The sequence below is a fragment of the Camellia sinensis genome, chromosome 9 (genome assembly GCF_055761805.1).
Source record: "Camellia sinensis isolate YWXY chromosome 9, ASM5576180v1, whole genome shotgun sequence".
Taxonomy (NCBI): Eukaryota; Viridiplantae; Streptophyta; class Magnoliopsida; order Ericales; family Theaceae; genus Camellia; species Camellia sinensis.
Window position 1 is genome coordinate 105,754,427 of NC_138969.1, and position 16,851 is coordinate 105,771,277.

The window sequence follows — 16,851 nt, forward strand, 5'->3', positions numbered from 1 at the left end:
ACATGAAAAATTGCAAAAACTTGGATTTGGACTAGTTAGTTGACCGAATTTTAATTCATCAAAATTTGGACACAAAAAGATTGGCCAAAAAGTTGTAAAGTTTGGAATATTAAAAAATATATATATATATAGATTTAGAATTTGGGAAAATGGTTTTTCAATATTTTTATTATTTCAGTTCAAAAGTAGGCTAGATTTCTAATAATTCGGATGAAATTCAGAAAAAAGTTTGTCAAAAAATAATACGAACTAAAATTCAGATTTTCAAACTTGGCGATGAAGTAAAAAAAATTGGAAAGCAGTATATCTTGGTTCAGTTCATGTTCCAGTGTCATTTATTTTTTTTGAGGGTTTACTTACAAGTTCTGTTTATGTTAACAGCAAGGACGAGGCCTTCATGTGACCCTTAATTCTCACGCTAAAAAGTTCATAGGAATTTTGAATGGAATTGATACTGATGTATGGAATCCTGCAGCTGATACTTCTCTCAAAGTTCAGTACAGTGCCAATGATCTTCAGGGGAAAGCAGAAAACAAAGAAGCTATAAGAAGGCATCTTGGTCTTTCTTCTGCAGATGTCAGGCAGCCATTGGTAATCTTGTTTCCGTAGTAATTTCTTTTCTTTGCAATATTTTAATTTCAAAATACCTGCAGAATTAAGCGGTGTTTTAACTTTTATGATACTTACCATGACATACTGTATCATAATTTAGTTTGTGATGTTTGGAGCTGTGTTATTCTTTTAATACCATGTATTTATGAGAGAACTCTATACCTGGAAACTCAAGTGGAAACTATGTATGTGGTGCATCAACCATTGAAATGTTGTATTCTTAATCTCAAGTGATATTTTGAGTTGGCAAGTGTTATGCTGTCTATGTCAAATGTTGATGAGTACTGTGCTGTCTATGTCAAGTGTGTGTTAGAAACTTTACAATACAGAAATTAAAATGTCTGCTTGTGTCTGTCTTCGTTAAACTAGTCATTTTGCTTCCCGTTTGTATGCAGATTGTGTACTCATATTTACAAAAGATAGTTGAAACGCTAACATCTATAGAATTTTATGATCTTGAATATTTTTATTTAATAATTATTTATATATATTTAATTATTTATTGCATTTTCCCTTCTGTTTGGTGGAAAGTAGGCTGTAGAAGTTGCAGAAACAAGATATTTTAGTATCTTTTTAGCTTTTTACGTAAAGATGTGTAAAAAAATAGAGAGTGATGCGACAACTTATAGTGACTTTTTGGCTAAAACATGTAGTTGCCAAATGAGGCCTAAGTGGGATTATTATTGTTAATTGTACTATCACCATTGTTATGATTAATATTTTGTGGGATAGGGTTGAAGAGCATTTGTGGGTGGTTTTTTTTTTTTTTTTTTTTTCGCTGCTGAGAAGTATAGGATTTTCAACAAGCTTGATTTGATGGTTTTGGATATATGCTTATTGGAGAATTTTATGGAGATTTTTGGTGGAAGAGAAGTATGGGGATTTGTGGGAAGGGTCTTGTTTAAAAGAATTGATAAGGACTGGGGCTTTTTAGGAGCAGGAAGGTTTCACAAATTGTTATCTCACTAAAGTAGGAATTTAACAGTCTATTTGATTTTGTCATGATTCATGATGTTTTGTTTGGTTAGATGGCTTTCAAGTAAGTATTTTTGGCTATATTTTAGGTTGGTGCTATCCATTCTATTATTTACGCTCCGTTTGTTTTGTTGGAAAACATTTTTCAGAATTTTTTTTTTTTTTTTTTTGTATTTTCTAGCGTTTAGTACAATGAAAAACGAAAGTCAGCGAAAAACATTTTCTATGGTTAACGAAAAATAAGCTTATTTAGGCATAAAATGTTTTCCAGTTTTTTAAAGGCAAAAAAACGTTTTTCGAACTAAAGTCTCACCATTGTCACCCCACTACCACCTCTACGCTTATCTCCACCACTATCATCACCATTGCCATTGTGAATATGTATTTTATATTAGTGTTATTTTGTATCTTAATTAAGGACAGTTTAGTCTTATTCTTGTAACTTGGATATTAGGGTTTTGATAGTTTAGTATATATATTGTACTTAGCCTTTGGTTTTATTATTCAATACACAACAACTTCACTTCTCTTATATGGTATCAGAGCTATACCTTAGTAGCCTTCGCACATAGGATTGCATCTATATGTCTGTCTTTTTCCACTTTGCAAACGTATGATAGCAGACCAAGAGTTGTGTATCTCCAGCCATCAGAACTGCTACGTGTGATTCGTAATCTATTCGCGACCCATCTCTAGGTTTGTAGCCTTCTAGCGACCTCTCTCCAGTCCTTGCAACTACTTTTGCCAGCCTTCTGCAGACATCATAGCCTTCAAACGAAGATTTCTCCAGCTATTTGCAACATGCTAGTTCTCTCTAGCCACTAGCAATCTATTCGGGTCTTCGGGTTGAAGGGTTTAACCCATCTCTCTGTGGGTCTTTGCCCTAGTGATCAATCGGCTCTGTTTTGGTCTCTGTTCTACGCTTAAAGTTTGGTCCTCCAGTTTGTTGGGTATTTTGGGCTGGTTATAGTGTTTTTTTTTTTCCTTTTCATCTTGCGATATGTCTATTGATAAGATACATGCTGTTAATATCAGGTTGGATGGTTCCAACTATTCATATTGGTCTCATGTTATGAAAAAAATTATAGTAGGCAAAAGGAATGTGGGGTTGCAAATGGGTTTATAAGGTAAAAACTCTTGTTGATGGTTCTTTGGAACGGTATAAAGCTCGTTTGGTTGCACAGGGATTCTCTTAGGAATATGGGTTTGATTATGACAAGACTTTTGCCCCCGTTGCCCAGATGACTACTGCTGATTGGCACTCTTTTCTCTGTTCTTGCTACGCACCAATGGCCTTTGTTTTAGTTAGATGTTAAGAATGCTTTTCTTAATGGGCATCTTCCTTAAGAAGTGCATATGCGTCCTACACCTGGACTCTTCCACCCTTCCGGTGTTGTTTGTCGTCTTCACCGTGCTCTCTATGGTCTCAAGCAGTGCCCTCGTGCTTGGTATGAGCGATTTTGTCATCTTTTAGGTTTCACCTCAGCAAGGTACTTTTGATCAAGAGTACACAACTTGAAAATTTGCAGGGGGGAAAAAAAACAAAAAGAGACAGCAATATAACGAACAAGATTTTTGAAGTAAAACATTAAAAGAGGAAATATTTATGATGAATATATCTTCTATATGTATATTGTCGTTGATAAGTGAAGATATCAAATATAATAATGTGAAGATAAAATTTAGTGGAAGTGATTTAAAAGCAATCACTATGTTAATAGCCACAAAATTGATGTGATGACTTTTGCCAATTGGATCTAATAAAGATCATATCCACGAATATAACAATTAAATAGTTGCAATGTTTATTTTATATATCTTTATCTTTATGTAAAAAAGCGCATTATATATCTGCATGATAATGTTTTCTTACTTGGTACGCTTTGTCCATTGTTGAATAGGTTGGTTGCATTACAAGATTGGTGCCACAGAAGGGCGTGCATCTTATTAGACATGCAATATATCGGACAATGGAGCTGGGAGGACAGTTTGTACTCTTGGGTTCAAGCCCAGTACCACATATTCAGGTCATTTTGTACTATCATGGCTTCGGTAATGATTGATGATTGATGAATAAAGAGGATAGATAAATAAAATTAAACAAAGTAATATGTTAATTACTTGGGACAATAAGAATTTCATATAAGTATGTAACCAACTAATTAGTTCCTTTACCTGTGGAGTCTTGGTTTTAATTCTTTTTTATTCTTTCATGGTTGAATTTTGTAGTCTAGCTAAGATCAACAAAAGATATTCAAGAATGGTTGTCAAAACATATAATATCTTCCTCTTATTCCATCAATGGTATACATTGGAATCTTCTCTTTCATTCCATATGGTATTTACCATTTAACTTCTATAAAAACAGCGAACAGACATGTTTGGAGGGATACTAAAGTGAATGATGCTCAAATTGAACTTAAAAATATTAAAATGAAAATTCCATAGAACCCTAGGCCATGTTACATAGCCTGTGAAGAATAGTATGGTGTACACTATGTACTTGATAAATAGGAAGTCATTCGTCACTTACCACATAAGAAAGGGAAATGATATTGACACTCCCTTGTGAGAGGCAAGAGATTATAAGAAAAAGAGGGTGACAGGCTAAAAGGCGTGTGATTGTCATTTTCTTATATAGAAAGGGTGATGCTAGAGACACTGTTATTCTTGTACGGTTCAATCTGGACCATTAGATCAGTGGTTGGTTTTAGATCCTTTGTGCTTGGATTGAATCCTATATGTTGTACATGGGAATTCCTTAACAATTATTCTAGTACTACAAGGCAAAATTGTATAATAGCAGCTAAAACTTCATGCTGAGGCCTTAGAAAAATAACAATAATATCAATATGCCCTTATTTGAATTTTCACCTCCTCCAAAGCAAGCTCCAAGCTTGGAGGTACTCCAAAGAGAAGAAAAAGATACAAATGACAAACATAGTTGAGAATCGAGTCTTTTATCTGGAAAGAGTTTAGCACAAATATGGACAGAGCGTAGAACACTCACCGACATTTTTTTTTTTTGAGAGAGAGAGAGGTGAGAGAGTTTCCATTCTTCCATCAATGGCTTCTCCATGATTTCAAGATGACTAGCCAAGTTTTTTTTCCATGTTTTCTACTTGAAGATGGAAGACCCAAGAATAGCCCAAAGAGGGCTTTGATGGCCCACGGTTTTAGGGGGAGGGACAGAGAGGAGTCCGATTTGGGAGGGGGTGAGGAGGGATTGCCTACCAATTTTTTTTTTTTACATCAAGGAAAGAGGGAGAGGGACTAGGGTTTGGACTACTAGGGGGATGGAGAAGAGGGAGAGCTTTAGAGAAAGAAGGGGGAAATTGAAACACAAAATGAAAAATGGGGAGGGGTCATTTTCGGTTGACCATGGAGATGGGGGTAGCTCACTGTAAGTGTGGTAGGTAGAGTTGAGTGTGTTAGGTGAGAGTTGAGTGTGGTAGGTAGATGTAAGTGTGTTAGGTGAGAGTTGAGTATGGTAGGTGAGTATGTTTTTCTCTTCTATATATAGGAGAGTCATTGTATACATTCAATATAACATTAATCAATAATACAATCAATTTTATACATTGAATTTTAACATGATATCAGAGCTATAGGTTAAAAGATCTTGGTGTTCTTCGCCTTCCGGTGGGCGGCAACCTTGCCTTGACCGCCCGCCGGATCTCAACCAATTCACACCATCTGCGCGGATTCCTCAACCCTTTGTCGGAGGAGAGAAAGAAAATGAAGCTGTCGGCGCTCCAGCAGAGCTACACCAACCGCCGGAGCAATAGCTTCAGAGGATCACCGCCGTTGGAGCCTTCAATCGACGGCGGATCCAAATCTCCGGCAGCGGTATTCTAGCTGGTCCTCCACGGCCTCTGCTGTCTCAAGTATGATTACAAGCTTTACATTTTCCAGAACAGAGGAGCCTTCAATCTCTGCAACTTTACTCAAGCTTCACTTCTTACCAAACCCAATTCCAACTCCTTCACTTGGCATCCATCAAGAACTGGCACAACACCCCACTGTTGCTCAGAAGGTAGCTGGCCAGCTTCTTCTTAGATCAAGCCCAACTCAAGATCTTCAGGCATATGGGAGTGGTTTCCAACGACCTTCTATGTACCAGAGACAATTCCAATATGGGAATTACACAAATGCTGCTTTGAAGTTTCCCATGTTGCAGCCATGTCGAGCAACACAGGACTTTCTCCATGCAAACAAATGTTGAGTCCAACAGTTTGCACATTGTTCATCGCCGCAGCTACAGGCCCCGCCGTTGTCAATACTTCACCTCGGCCCAACGACGCATCCACTCTTGAGACATCACCACTGCTGCCGACCTATCTTGGCTACCCCCTGCTGTCCTTCTTGGTCGGCATCAGCCTTAGCTTGCCGATTTCCGTTTGTGCTGGTTCAATCCCTCTTAAGCTAGCTTCATATATTTTTGCTTATTCAAATCTGTGAATAATTATATGCTGCCAGCTGGTGATCGATTTGTGTTCGTTTGATCTGATCCAATCCTTCACCCATCCTCTAAGCCGATCTACTTTTTCTTTTATTTATTTATTTTTTTACTTTTTCTGGTCTTTATCCCATATCCTCCTGTTCCTCACCCTTTATTTTTTTATTCTCTTTGTTCCCACCATGTCTCACCCACCACTCTGACCAAACAACACTGGTTTCTCACACTTCATTTTATTTATTATTATTATTATTATTTTCACAAAAAAAAAAAAAAAAAAAAAAACACAAAACACAAAACAAAAAACACAAAACACAAAAAAAAAAAAAAAAAAAACTACATTCATTCCAGTTGATTTTTCTGCATTCCAACAATTTTGTTTTATTTATATTAGGGATCAACCCTGATCACAGTTCTCCACACCATACAAAAAAAAAAAAAAAAAAAAAAAACTACTACATTCATTCCAGTTGATTTTTCTGCATTCCAACAACTTTGTTTTATTTATATTAGGGATCAACCCTGATCACAGTTCTCCACACCATACAAAAAAAAAAAAAAAACTACATTCATTCCAGTTGATTTTTCTGCGTTCCACACCTACCATTCGAGTTTGCAACACACACTTGCTTTATTCATATCAGGGATTCACCCCGCTCACCATTCTACACCACAAAAAAAAAAAAAAAAAAAAAAAAAACAAACAAACAAACAAACAAACAAACAAACCAACCACACCCACAGTGGGATTTTTCTTCTCTACTCTGCTGCAGGTCTCTTCTTCTTGCCTTCGTCCTAGACGGCCCTTGACGGTGTTGCCTCCGTGTTTCCCACGCCACCGCGCACGTTCCCTCCCCCTTGCTCCTCCACTGCAGCATATGGCGGATCTCCAAATCGGAACATAACGGTGGTCTTCCGCTTCAGTTCCTTGTTTTCCGCTTTTAGCACATATATCTCTGCTCGCGCATCCTTATACATGCGCTGGAGCAGAGCCAGTTGGGCGTTTAACTGCTGCACCTCATTTGTCCTACTCTGAAGCCGGTGCGACAAGTTTGTGACTGCAGTCATCGTCTCCACACATGACTTCAATGTATACTGATTCGCCTCAATATCTGATTGCGCTGCCATTCTTTGCTCCACAGACCGCATAGGAAAGGTCAACGGAGCAAACTCAGGGGCGTTTGGTTGAGGTTCAAGGGCAACCGCACCGGTTATCTCTCTTGTGGACTCGTTGAGGTCAGGAAAGAGAGTAAGCAGACCACGGGAAGAAGAGGCCATGTTCTGGGGAGCTGAACGGGAAGAAGAGGCCATGTTATGGGTTGCTGAGTGTTTCAGATGTTACAGAGTGTTTCAGGGTTTGCAGCTCTTAGAGACAAGCTCTCAGAGAACGAAGAGGTTTCAACTGGTTTGTTCTGCTTCCAAGCCTCAGGCCTCGTTTTGGTTTATATCGACAATGCCGAAGAGGACGCCACGACACTCTGTCGGTCACGTGCATCGCCGCGTGTCCGGCGCCCCTTTTGATGGCTCGACGCTTTCTGTCAGGCACGTCTTTTGATGAAGTGGGCGTGCCTTTTGAGGGTGCGACTTTTGAGGGCTCGATATATATCTACATGTATATCTTTTGGGCAGCCTATATACACACCCCGTAAACTGTCTTCTACATCGGTCCGACATGACCCCGTAAACTGTCTTCTACACCGGTCCGATATGACCCCATAAACTGTCTGCTACATCGGTCCGGCATGACTTCGTAAACTGTCCAGACATTATCTTCTCCAACAGTGTGACACGACCATAAGTGTCTCCTACAACGGTCTGACACGACCATACCGTGTCTCCTATCCTGTTTTATTTTATTTATCAGTTTACTTTCCTGCTTTGTTACTCTCTCCAAACTCAAGTTGGTTAGTATCTATCCTCCTTGAGTTTGAGGGGGGCTGTAAGTGTGGTAGGTAGAGTTGAGTGTGTTAGGTGAGAGTTGAGTGTGGTAGGTAGATGTAAGTGTGTTAGGTGAGAGCTGAGTGTGGTAGGTGAGTATGTTTTTCTCTTCTATATATAGGAGAGTCATTGTATACATTCAATATAACATTAATCAATAATACAATCAATTTTATACATTGAATTTTAACACTCACCAACCAGTCAAAGCCAAGGGAGAGGAGAGAGAGAGAGAGAGTGTAGAATACAATTTTAAATTCAAAAAGTAGTCTTCTATATACATACACAACGTTTATCTATGGACAGAGAAAGAGACTATTCAAGGAAAAGGTGACATAAAGTAAAGGCTAGGCTTACCCTACCCTAGGGTGACCAGCCATGCGGTTGAGGGTTCCAATTTTGTTTGTTTTGGTGTCAAAAAATACATTAAAGTGTGTATAAACTGTGTCCTCAAAAGTTGTAGGCAAACAAGGTACAAAAAAAGGTGTTGGGTTTTTTAACTATGATTAAAATACTAAGATAAAATGAAGTTTGTCAAGAAAAACGCAAACTGCGCCTCGCAAAGGCTAAGTGGGAAAATCATGCAGTCATGTCTTAGAAATTAACAAATAGACCTACATGCTATTAATAACATACAATAGAGTGTAACATGCAAAACACTTCATGCACATATACATATTTCAATTATGCTCATAATCAGGTCAAGTTTCATACAGTTCAATCAATCTCAAGAGAAAAATTATACCCATATATATACTCAATAAATTACACATCATAATGATTAAAACATCGGTTAATTACATTTTACCCCCTTATAGTTTGGCCTGAAAAACACAACCTCTCTTTGGTTAAAAAATGTACCCATAACCCCCTTACAGTTTGGAGCGAAGTGTAACTCCTAACTTCCTTAACGATATTTACAAAAATGTCTATATTGCCCTTAATTCTTTATCTAGTTTTCTGTGTACCACTTTGTCTCTTCCTCTCTCTAATAATGTTTCAAAACTACTCTCTTTATCTCTCTAAGACCACACCGCCATTTTCCAAACTACCCATACTGCTCTCCATTCCTCTCACTCGTTAATTCTAGAGCCATGACTCACTCTTTTGATAACAGACCTGATTATTAGATTGCTTCAAAACTAGTTGGAATTGATTGGCACAAGCCTCCAAATCTACCTAGGTCAAATGCGAAATCCAGTTCCTATTTTCTGTGCCAAACATAGCCTGATATATTGCTATTACACGATATGTTCTTAAATATTTCTAGGATGGCTCCTTATATTGGAAGTTCTACCAATAAATCTTTACTTACTGAAATTGTACACTTGCCAATGGAGCTCTCCACCATACACACACACACACATACATGTTTTGGTGTGTACAGATATTAGATGGTGAAAATTTTGGGGGTGATGTTTCGGCTGAGGTGGGTTTTATGATTTTAGAGAGAGATGCTTGTTCATGTTTAAATTACAAATTTCTTAGCTTTGAATGTGCAATATAATTACAATATCCAATCATTACTTGGGTCTGACTTACTGTCACACATTATACTCTAAAGAAGAGAAAATTCCATTATTGCAAAAGATTTTTACCATACCTGTGTGAGAATATTGGGTTAGGTTTATATATATGGCAGTATTTCCTTTTCTAAGAGATTATATAGTTGTATATATATGGCAGTGTTTTAGGTGTATATATGGTAGTGTTTCCTGGTGGGGATGTATGAACCACAGCCAATTTGAATAAGAAGTTGGGTATACCCTTTGTTAAACAATTCCCGTTTAACCTCCGGAGTGTCCACCACTTTAACAAGAGTGTCAAAACAAGTTGTTCCTATAGTCACAAAAACTATCCTCTCGGGCTTTATACTATCATCAATATCTGCCATATATATATACACCTAAAACACTGCTATAGTAAACGTAACCCTAAGACTAAAAAGGAAACACTGCCATATATATAAACCTAACCTAATATTCTCACACTCCGGCTCAAACTCAAGGTGTTGTAGTAGAAAATATTGAGAATATGCCAAGAAGAAACTGAAACCGAGTAGTGGTGTGAGTCTTGATAAGAAAGTTAGCAAGTTGCAGAGACGAAGAGACAAAAGGAACCGAGATAAAGCCAAATTACAGATGTTGACGGATAAAGTGACAATCAATCTCAATGTGCTTTGTTCGCTCATGGAAGACATTGTTATGGGCAAGGAAGCACGGGTGCGGGTACGAGTACGGTACGGGTACGAGTGCGGGTACGCCGATTCGGCAAAACTCAAAAAAAGTATGATACGGGTACGGCTACGGTACGCCGATATTTTTTTATTTTTTTTTAAATATAATTTTGATTAAAGGATCCAACCTACAAATTAAAATTAAATATCAAAACTAAAAAAAGAACTACTCATTTTCCTATAATTTAAAACCATTAAGCGTTAAAAATAATATTTGTGAAATCTCTCACTTTGATATGTTATGTACTGTGAATTTGTGATCATAATTTATTTTTAAAATCTTTCTTTTTGCTCATCAATTTGCTATTTTTATAGGGTGAGACCAAAGAAATAACAGGAGACCAAAGAAAGATTTAAAGTTAATTACCAACAATAAAGGAAAAAAATTCTCAATTGGTGCAGGTTGTCAATTGCAATTTGCATAATACATAAAATTGCATCATTCCCAACAACTACTAATCAACTAATACAGTATCAATTTTTAATGTTTTGTGCATAAACTTTAAAAGTTTGTTATGATTAAAGATTTTATAAAGAAATTCTAGGAGGATCTAAAGCAAAAGCATAATGCATAGTCATACACAGAACTACCCTTTATAGGCCTTGTTATTTTTTTTGGTTCAAATTGCTTTTTAAAAACATTAAAATCATTTGTTGATATACTTCTACAATTTATACAGACAAACAGGACAACAGAGAAACATCAAAATTATTGATCTGCAAGGGCACCAAAAAAAATAAAAAATAATAATAATAATTGCTAATTTGCAAGGGCAGAAAAAAAAAAAAAAAAAAAAATTGGCCTTGGCGTACCCATGGCGTACCCACGCCGTACCCATGCCGTACCCGTGGCGTACCCATGCCGTACCCGTGGCGTACCCATGCCGTACCCGAATAAGCCAAACGTACCGGACCCTCTTTTGCCGTACCCGGTACGCGTACCGCCGTACCGGTACGCGTACCCGCACCCGGTAAGTACTCGGTACTCGTACGGCACTACTTTTGGAGTACCCGTGCTTCATAGGTTATGGGCAATCTAAATAGCACTACGGTTATCACAATAGAGGGAGGTTGGAGAAGACTGAGGGACGCCCAAGTCAGAGAGAAGACAACGAAGCCAGACAACTTCAGTAGTAGAACGAGTAACGACAGTTTGTTTCTTGCTTTTCTAAGAAATCAAAGAATCGCCAAGAAACATATAAAAACCAGAAGTGGGCTTACAATCTGTAACATCACCAGCCCAATCAGCATCAACATAGGCGACTAAAACCAAGGAAAAAGTAGAGGACAACAGCAATCCTTGGAAGATAGTACCGCGAAGATAGCGAAGTCAGGATCAGGAACCGGAGTAGATGCAATATAAGCGGCGGGAGCTTGAAAATTACTCGAAGGAGAAGGGAAAACTGGGTCTGAGACTGCTGAGAAGACGCAGCAGACAGGCATCCCTTCTTGGGACAGCGATACTTCCAATGACCCTTCTGAAGTTACTTGGCAAGTGAGATATAATAGAAAAGATAACTTCTTAAGTTACTGAATTTGTGGGAAAACTCAATCTGACAGCCTTCTGTGATTTTGTCATTTTCATGGCTGATTACATGGTGACGTAATACATTTTGCAGAGACGGAAGTAGAATTTGTAAAAGGAGAAAGATAAGAGGACTTATATTCTGGTGACACGATCTTAAATGGAACCAGAACCAGGACCAGATCCAATCACGCCAATGCTTTTAAAAATTTGGATAGTGATTTGATAAGGATCGAGACCTTTTTGGCATGTTTGATTGGAAGGATTAGAGTATGGGATTGGGATTATTAATCCGCGGGCCCAATTATCCTATGTTTGTTTTGACATTTTGTTTAGGATTATCAATCCAATGGATAATTAATCCAACAAATTTGTAGCATTATTAGTAATAGGGTAGGGGTAGGATTGTGAATACCACACTAATTTGATTGGATTATTAATACTTCACTATTAATATTGTGGAATCAAACATGGCCTTTATGTATTGACTCAAGGACTGGTTATAACTTGATCTACTTTTAGAGTGTGATTATGTTATAAACAAATATCTATCATGAGAAATTCCAATAAGGTCTTTGTGAAAAAGAAAAAAGAAGGGTTGGAAGTTTTCTTGTTTTCAGGTTTTTTGATACAGTTGGAGTAGGCAGTTTCTTTTCAAATGACTGTTATGACTTGGATTGAAGATTCATTTGAATATATCATGCTCACAGAAAACTCTCTGACCGTGCTCAGGTGACTTTTTATCTGATTAGATCAGGATTCACCCTCATTTTATTATCCACATACACTCTGCTTAGAGATCCACCCACCAAATTATGCAGAGTTTAGCCATCCATTCATACTTTATGGAACTGTATTTGAAGAGAGCACAAATTTTGAGAAGGCATGGGTCAGTTTGCTGATATTTATTAGACTCAATGAACTTTTGTGGTGCCATCTTAATGTAAAGTCTTCATTCTTTGAAAAAATTGCTTGAGATAATGTGTGATCTGTTCATTTTACTGCAATTGGACCCCTCACCAAATGATAAAATTCCCTAGATAGCTGTATATGTTCCATCAGCAGTCAGCACTGACGAATATATGCTACAGCATTTCTTGTGCAAGTTCTTTGTTTGAAATTTGCCTTATGTATATATATATATATTCTTTTGGATATTTTGTTGCTTGTTGAACATTAAATATGATGTGAGGTATTAGGTTTCTAGTATATTTCTAGGGTTTTTAGGATTTTTAGGGGTTTGAGGTCTCCATAAAAATAAATGAAAATTTAAATTTTAGATTAGGGTGTTCAAAGTGATGGGGTGCCCAATATAATTTTTGGAGGGCATTTAGAGCCACCCATAAATATATGTTTCAGTGGAGTGTGTTTACTAGTTAACCTAATTTTTGTTCTCTCTGACTCTTCTCTTTCCTCTTCTCTCTCATTCCAACCCTAATCTTGTATATTCTATTATCTAACTATAAGCTTGAGAAGAAGAAGTTTGGAGATTACTGGGCAAGTGAGATATAACAGAAAAGATAACTTCTGAAGCTACTGAATTTGTGGGAGAACTCAATCTGACAGCCTTCTGTGATTTTGTCATTTTCATGGCTGATTACTTAGTGTTGTAATACATTTTGCAGAGACGGAAGTAGAATTTGTGAAAGGAGAAAGTTAAGAGGACTTATATTCTGGTGACATAATCTTAAATGGAATCAGGACCGGATCCAATCACGGCAATGCTTTAAAAAATTTGGATAGTGATATGATAAGGATAGAGACCTGTTATGTTTTGATTCAAGGACTGGTTATAACTTGATCTACTTTTTGATTGTGATTATGTTATAAACAAATATCTGTCATGAGAAATTCCAATAAGGTCTTTGTGAAAAAAAAAATATGGGTTGAAAGTTTTCTTGTTTTCAGTTTTTTTGATACAGTTGGAGTAGGCAGTTTCTTTTCAAATGACTGTTATGACTTGGATTGAAGATTCATTTGAATATATCATGCTCACAGAAAACTCTTTGACTGTACTCAGGTGACTTTTTATCTGATTAGATCAGGATTCACCCTTATTTTATTATCCACACACACTCTGCTTAGAGATCCACCCACCAAATTATGCAGAGTTTAGCCATCCATTCATACTTTATGGAACTGTATTTGAAGAGTGCACAAATTTTGAGTAGGCATGGGTCAGTTTGTTGATATTTATTAAACTCAATGAACTTTTGAGGTGCCATCTTAATGTAAAGTCTTCATTCTTTGAAAAAATTTGCTTGAGATAATTGTGTGATCTGTTCATTTTACTGCAATTGGACCCCTCACCAAATGATAAAATTCCCTAGATAGTATATGTTCCATCAGCAGTCAGCACTGACGAATATATGCTACGGCATTTCTTGCGTAAGTTCTTTGTTTGAAATTTTCCTTATGTATATATATATATTCTTTTGGATATTTTGTTGCTTGCTGAACATTAAATATGATGTGAGGTATTTTTTCTTTTGTAAATTTTCTAATTTTCATGAACAATATGGCATTGATTTACATCCTTTTCAGTTCTAAAACTATACAAATCATACAGTATCACTTTTGGATTGTTTAATATATGTTACTTTACATTGATTTAGATCCTTTTTAGTTAAAGTGATACAAATCATAAAATATAATATATGAAGCGCCCAAAAGCCAGTTTGTATCCATACCTCTTCGGCTTCCCTTCTGGTTGATGACCAATCCATCATGAGGAAAGCTCATGGAATGTCCTTTTACATTTAGCAGCCAAGAGTGTGCTTATCATGCTTATGCCTGGTGTGTTTTAAGTCTGAAAATTGAATGAGTTGAAGTTTTATCTGAATGTTAATGCTTTATCATGATTTTATCAGAACCTTCGTGCTTTATCATACTTGATTTTACTTCATTAGTATACTAATTGTCTCAACTAAAAAATTCGAACACTCTTTCTTCCTTTCTGGCTTTATTATTTTTCCTCTCTGTTTAATGTGTCAACTGTGAATTTAAATGTTCTGTCAACTGATGAGGCTGATGTTTTTTTTGCAGAGAGAATTCGAAGAAATTGCGAACCATTTTCAGAGTCACAAACATGTTCGGTTAATATTGAAGTATGATGAGTCTCTTTCCCACTTAATTTTTGCAGCATCTGACATGTTCATTATCCCATCTATCTTTGAGCCTTGCGGCCTTACACAGGTATTGTATTCACTCTTTCCTAAACAAGAACTCCTGAATAGAAATCAACTTGAACAAACAACAACAACAATAATAATAACAATTTAAAGGTCTTCCGTTTCATGTTCATCTGCATGTTTTCACTTTGGAGCCAGCCTTGTTTTGTGAACAAAGAAAAACATGTGCCAATGTTTTGTGAGTTCAATTTTTTTTTAACAGAAATACAAAATCACGAAACAAAGCATGAATCAAATAAGCCCTAAGTTACCAAACCTCCTGCTAATAAATTTAGAGCCAAGTCTTTTTTCTTTCCTTTTTTTATGGGTGGTTTTTAACCGATCCTCCTGCATAGATTTTATTTCATGTAAGCACCAGCATGTATGCATAAAAGAAAAAGAGAAGAAAGGGAGATAGTTATTATACAAGCAGCTTTCATTGTTGAGTCTGATTTCTTTACCTAGAGCTAACCCTGTGAAGCAAAATCCCACATCGCATGAGTACTAAAGTAATGTTAAGCATATAAGCGTAAGGGGACTCTCACCTTAATAATTAGAGTTGAAGTGTAGAAGTATGGAAAACTTTGATTAGGGCTAGAGAGAAAAAGAGAGAGAAGGAAGGAGAGGATTGTATATATTATTAAACTTATATTTCTTGGTTCCTTTCATAAACCTAAAACATCAGCAAATATAGATAATACAATATGACCATAGTACCCTCACTCAACACAAAAAATAACATATATCACTACATATTCTTACACTCTCCCTCAAGCTGGAGCATAGAGATCGAACATACCCAACTTGGCAGAGAGACGCTCAAACGAAGAACGAGCAAGTAGTTTGGTGAAAATATCACCCAATTGATCATCAGAGCGAACATATGGTGTCTCAAGTTACTGATGCAACAACAAATCCCATATAAAATGACAGTCAACTTCAATATGTTTCGTACGCTCATGAAACACGGGGTTATTGGCAATGAAAATAGCAGCTTGATTATCACAACTCATGCTCATAGGAGTAAGAATACGAATACCAAAATCCTACAGAAGATAATAAACCCATAACATCTCAGAGGCGGTATGCGCTATAGTACGATACTCAGCCTCAGCACTCGAACGAGCAACAACTGGCTGTTTCTTGCTATGCCAAGTAACTAGGTTACCTCCAACAAAGGTGCAACATCTAGATGTAGAAAGTAAACTGTGACCTGGAGCACATTTGAGATAATGCAAGATTCGACACACAGCATCAAAATGGGGTTCACGAGGAGCATGCATAAATTGGTTAACAACACTCACAGCATAAGTGATATCCGGACGAGTGATGGCAAGATAAATCAATTTCCCAACTAAACGACGTTACCGACCAATATCAGGAAACATCTCTCCGTTCTCACTATCAAGTTTAACCGAGGAGTCCATAGGAGTATCTGTGGGACGAGTGCCCAGCAGTCCAATTTCAGCAAGAAAATCAAGAACATACTTACGTTGAGAAAGAAACAAACCCCGAGAGGAGCGAGCAATCTCAATCCCAAGAAAATACCGTAGATTACCCAAGTCCTTTGTGTGAAATTGCTTACCCAAATAAAGCTTTAGATCAGCAATACCGACGAAGTCACTGCCAGAGATGAGGATGTCGTCCACATAAACAATGAGAACAATAACCCCAGGAAATGAGTGGCGAACAAAAACAGAGTGATTAGAAGTGGAATGGCGGAACCCATATGCAAGCACAGCAGTACTAAAGCGATCAAAGCAAGCACGGGGAGATTGTTTGAGACTATACAAAGCCTTCCGTAACCGACAAGCCATATGCTCATCACCAGGAACAAAATAGTTAGGGGGCTGATCCATATAGACCTCCTCGTTGAGATCGCTATGAAGAAAGGCATTCTTTACATCGAGTTGATATTAAAGCCAAGACTGACTAA

At 37.1% G+C, this 16,851-nt stretch overlaps 1 protein-coding gene across 10 annotated transcripts in view; it reads left to right on the forward strand.

The window, feature by feature from the left end:
* SS4 (starch synthase 4) overlaps positions 1-16,851 on the forward strand; it is an 84,901-nt gene that overhangs the window by 52,355 nt on the left and 15,695 nt on the right. For 7 of the 10 annotated variants that reach the window (XR_014340154.1, XR_014340156.1, XR_014340153.1 and 4 more), the window contains exons 11-13: positions 382-591; positions 3,489-3,614; positions 14,791-14,940. Coding sequence is in view for 3 of the 10 variants with exons in the window: in XM_028241643.2 (XP_028097444.2) it covers positions 382-591; positions 3,489-3,614; positions 14,791-14,940 (486 nt within the window). In the remaining 7 variants the exon portion in view is untranslated. Of the gene's footprint in view, positions 1-381; positions 592-3,488; positions 3,615-13,653; positions 13,766-14,790; positions 14,941-16,851 lie in introns of all 10 variants that reach the window. The other 3 variants (XR_014340159.1, XR_014340158.1, XR_014340157.1) reach the window with 1 other exon arrangement.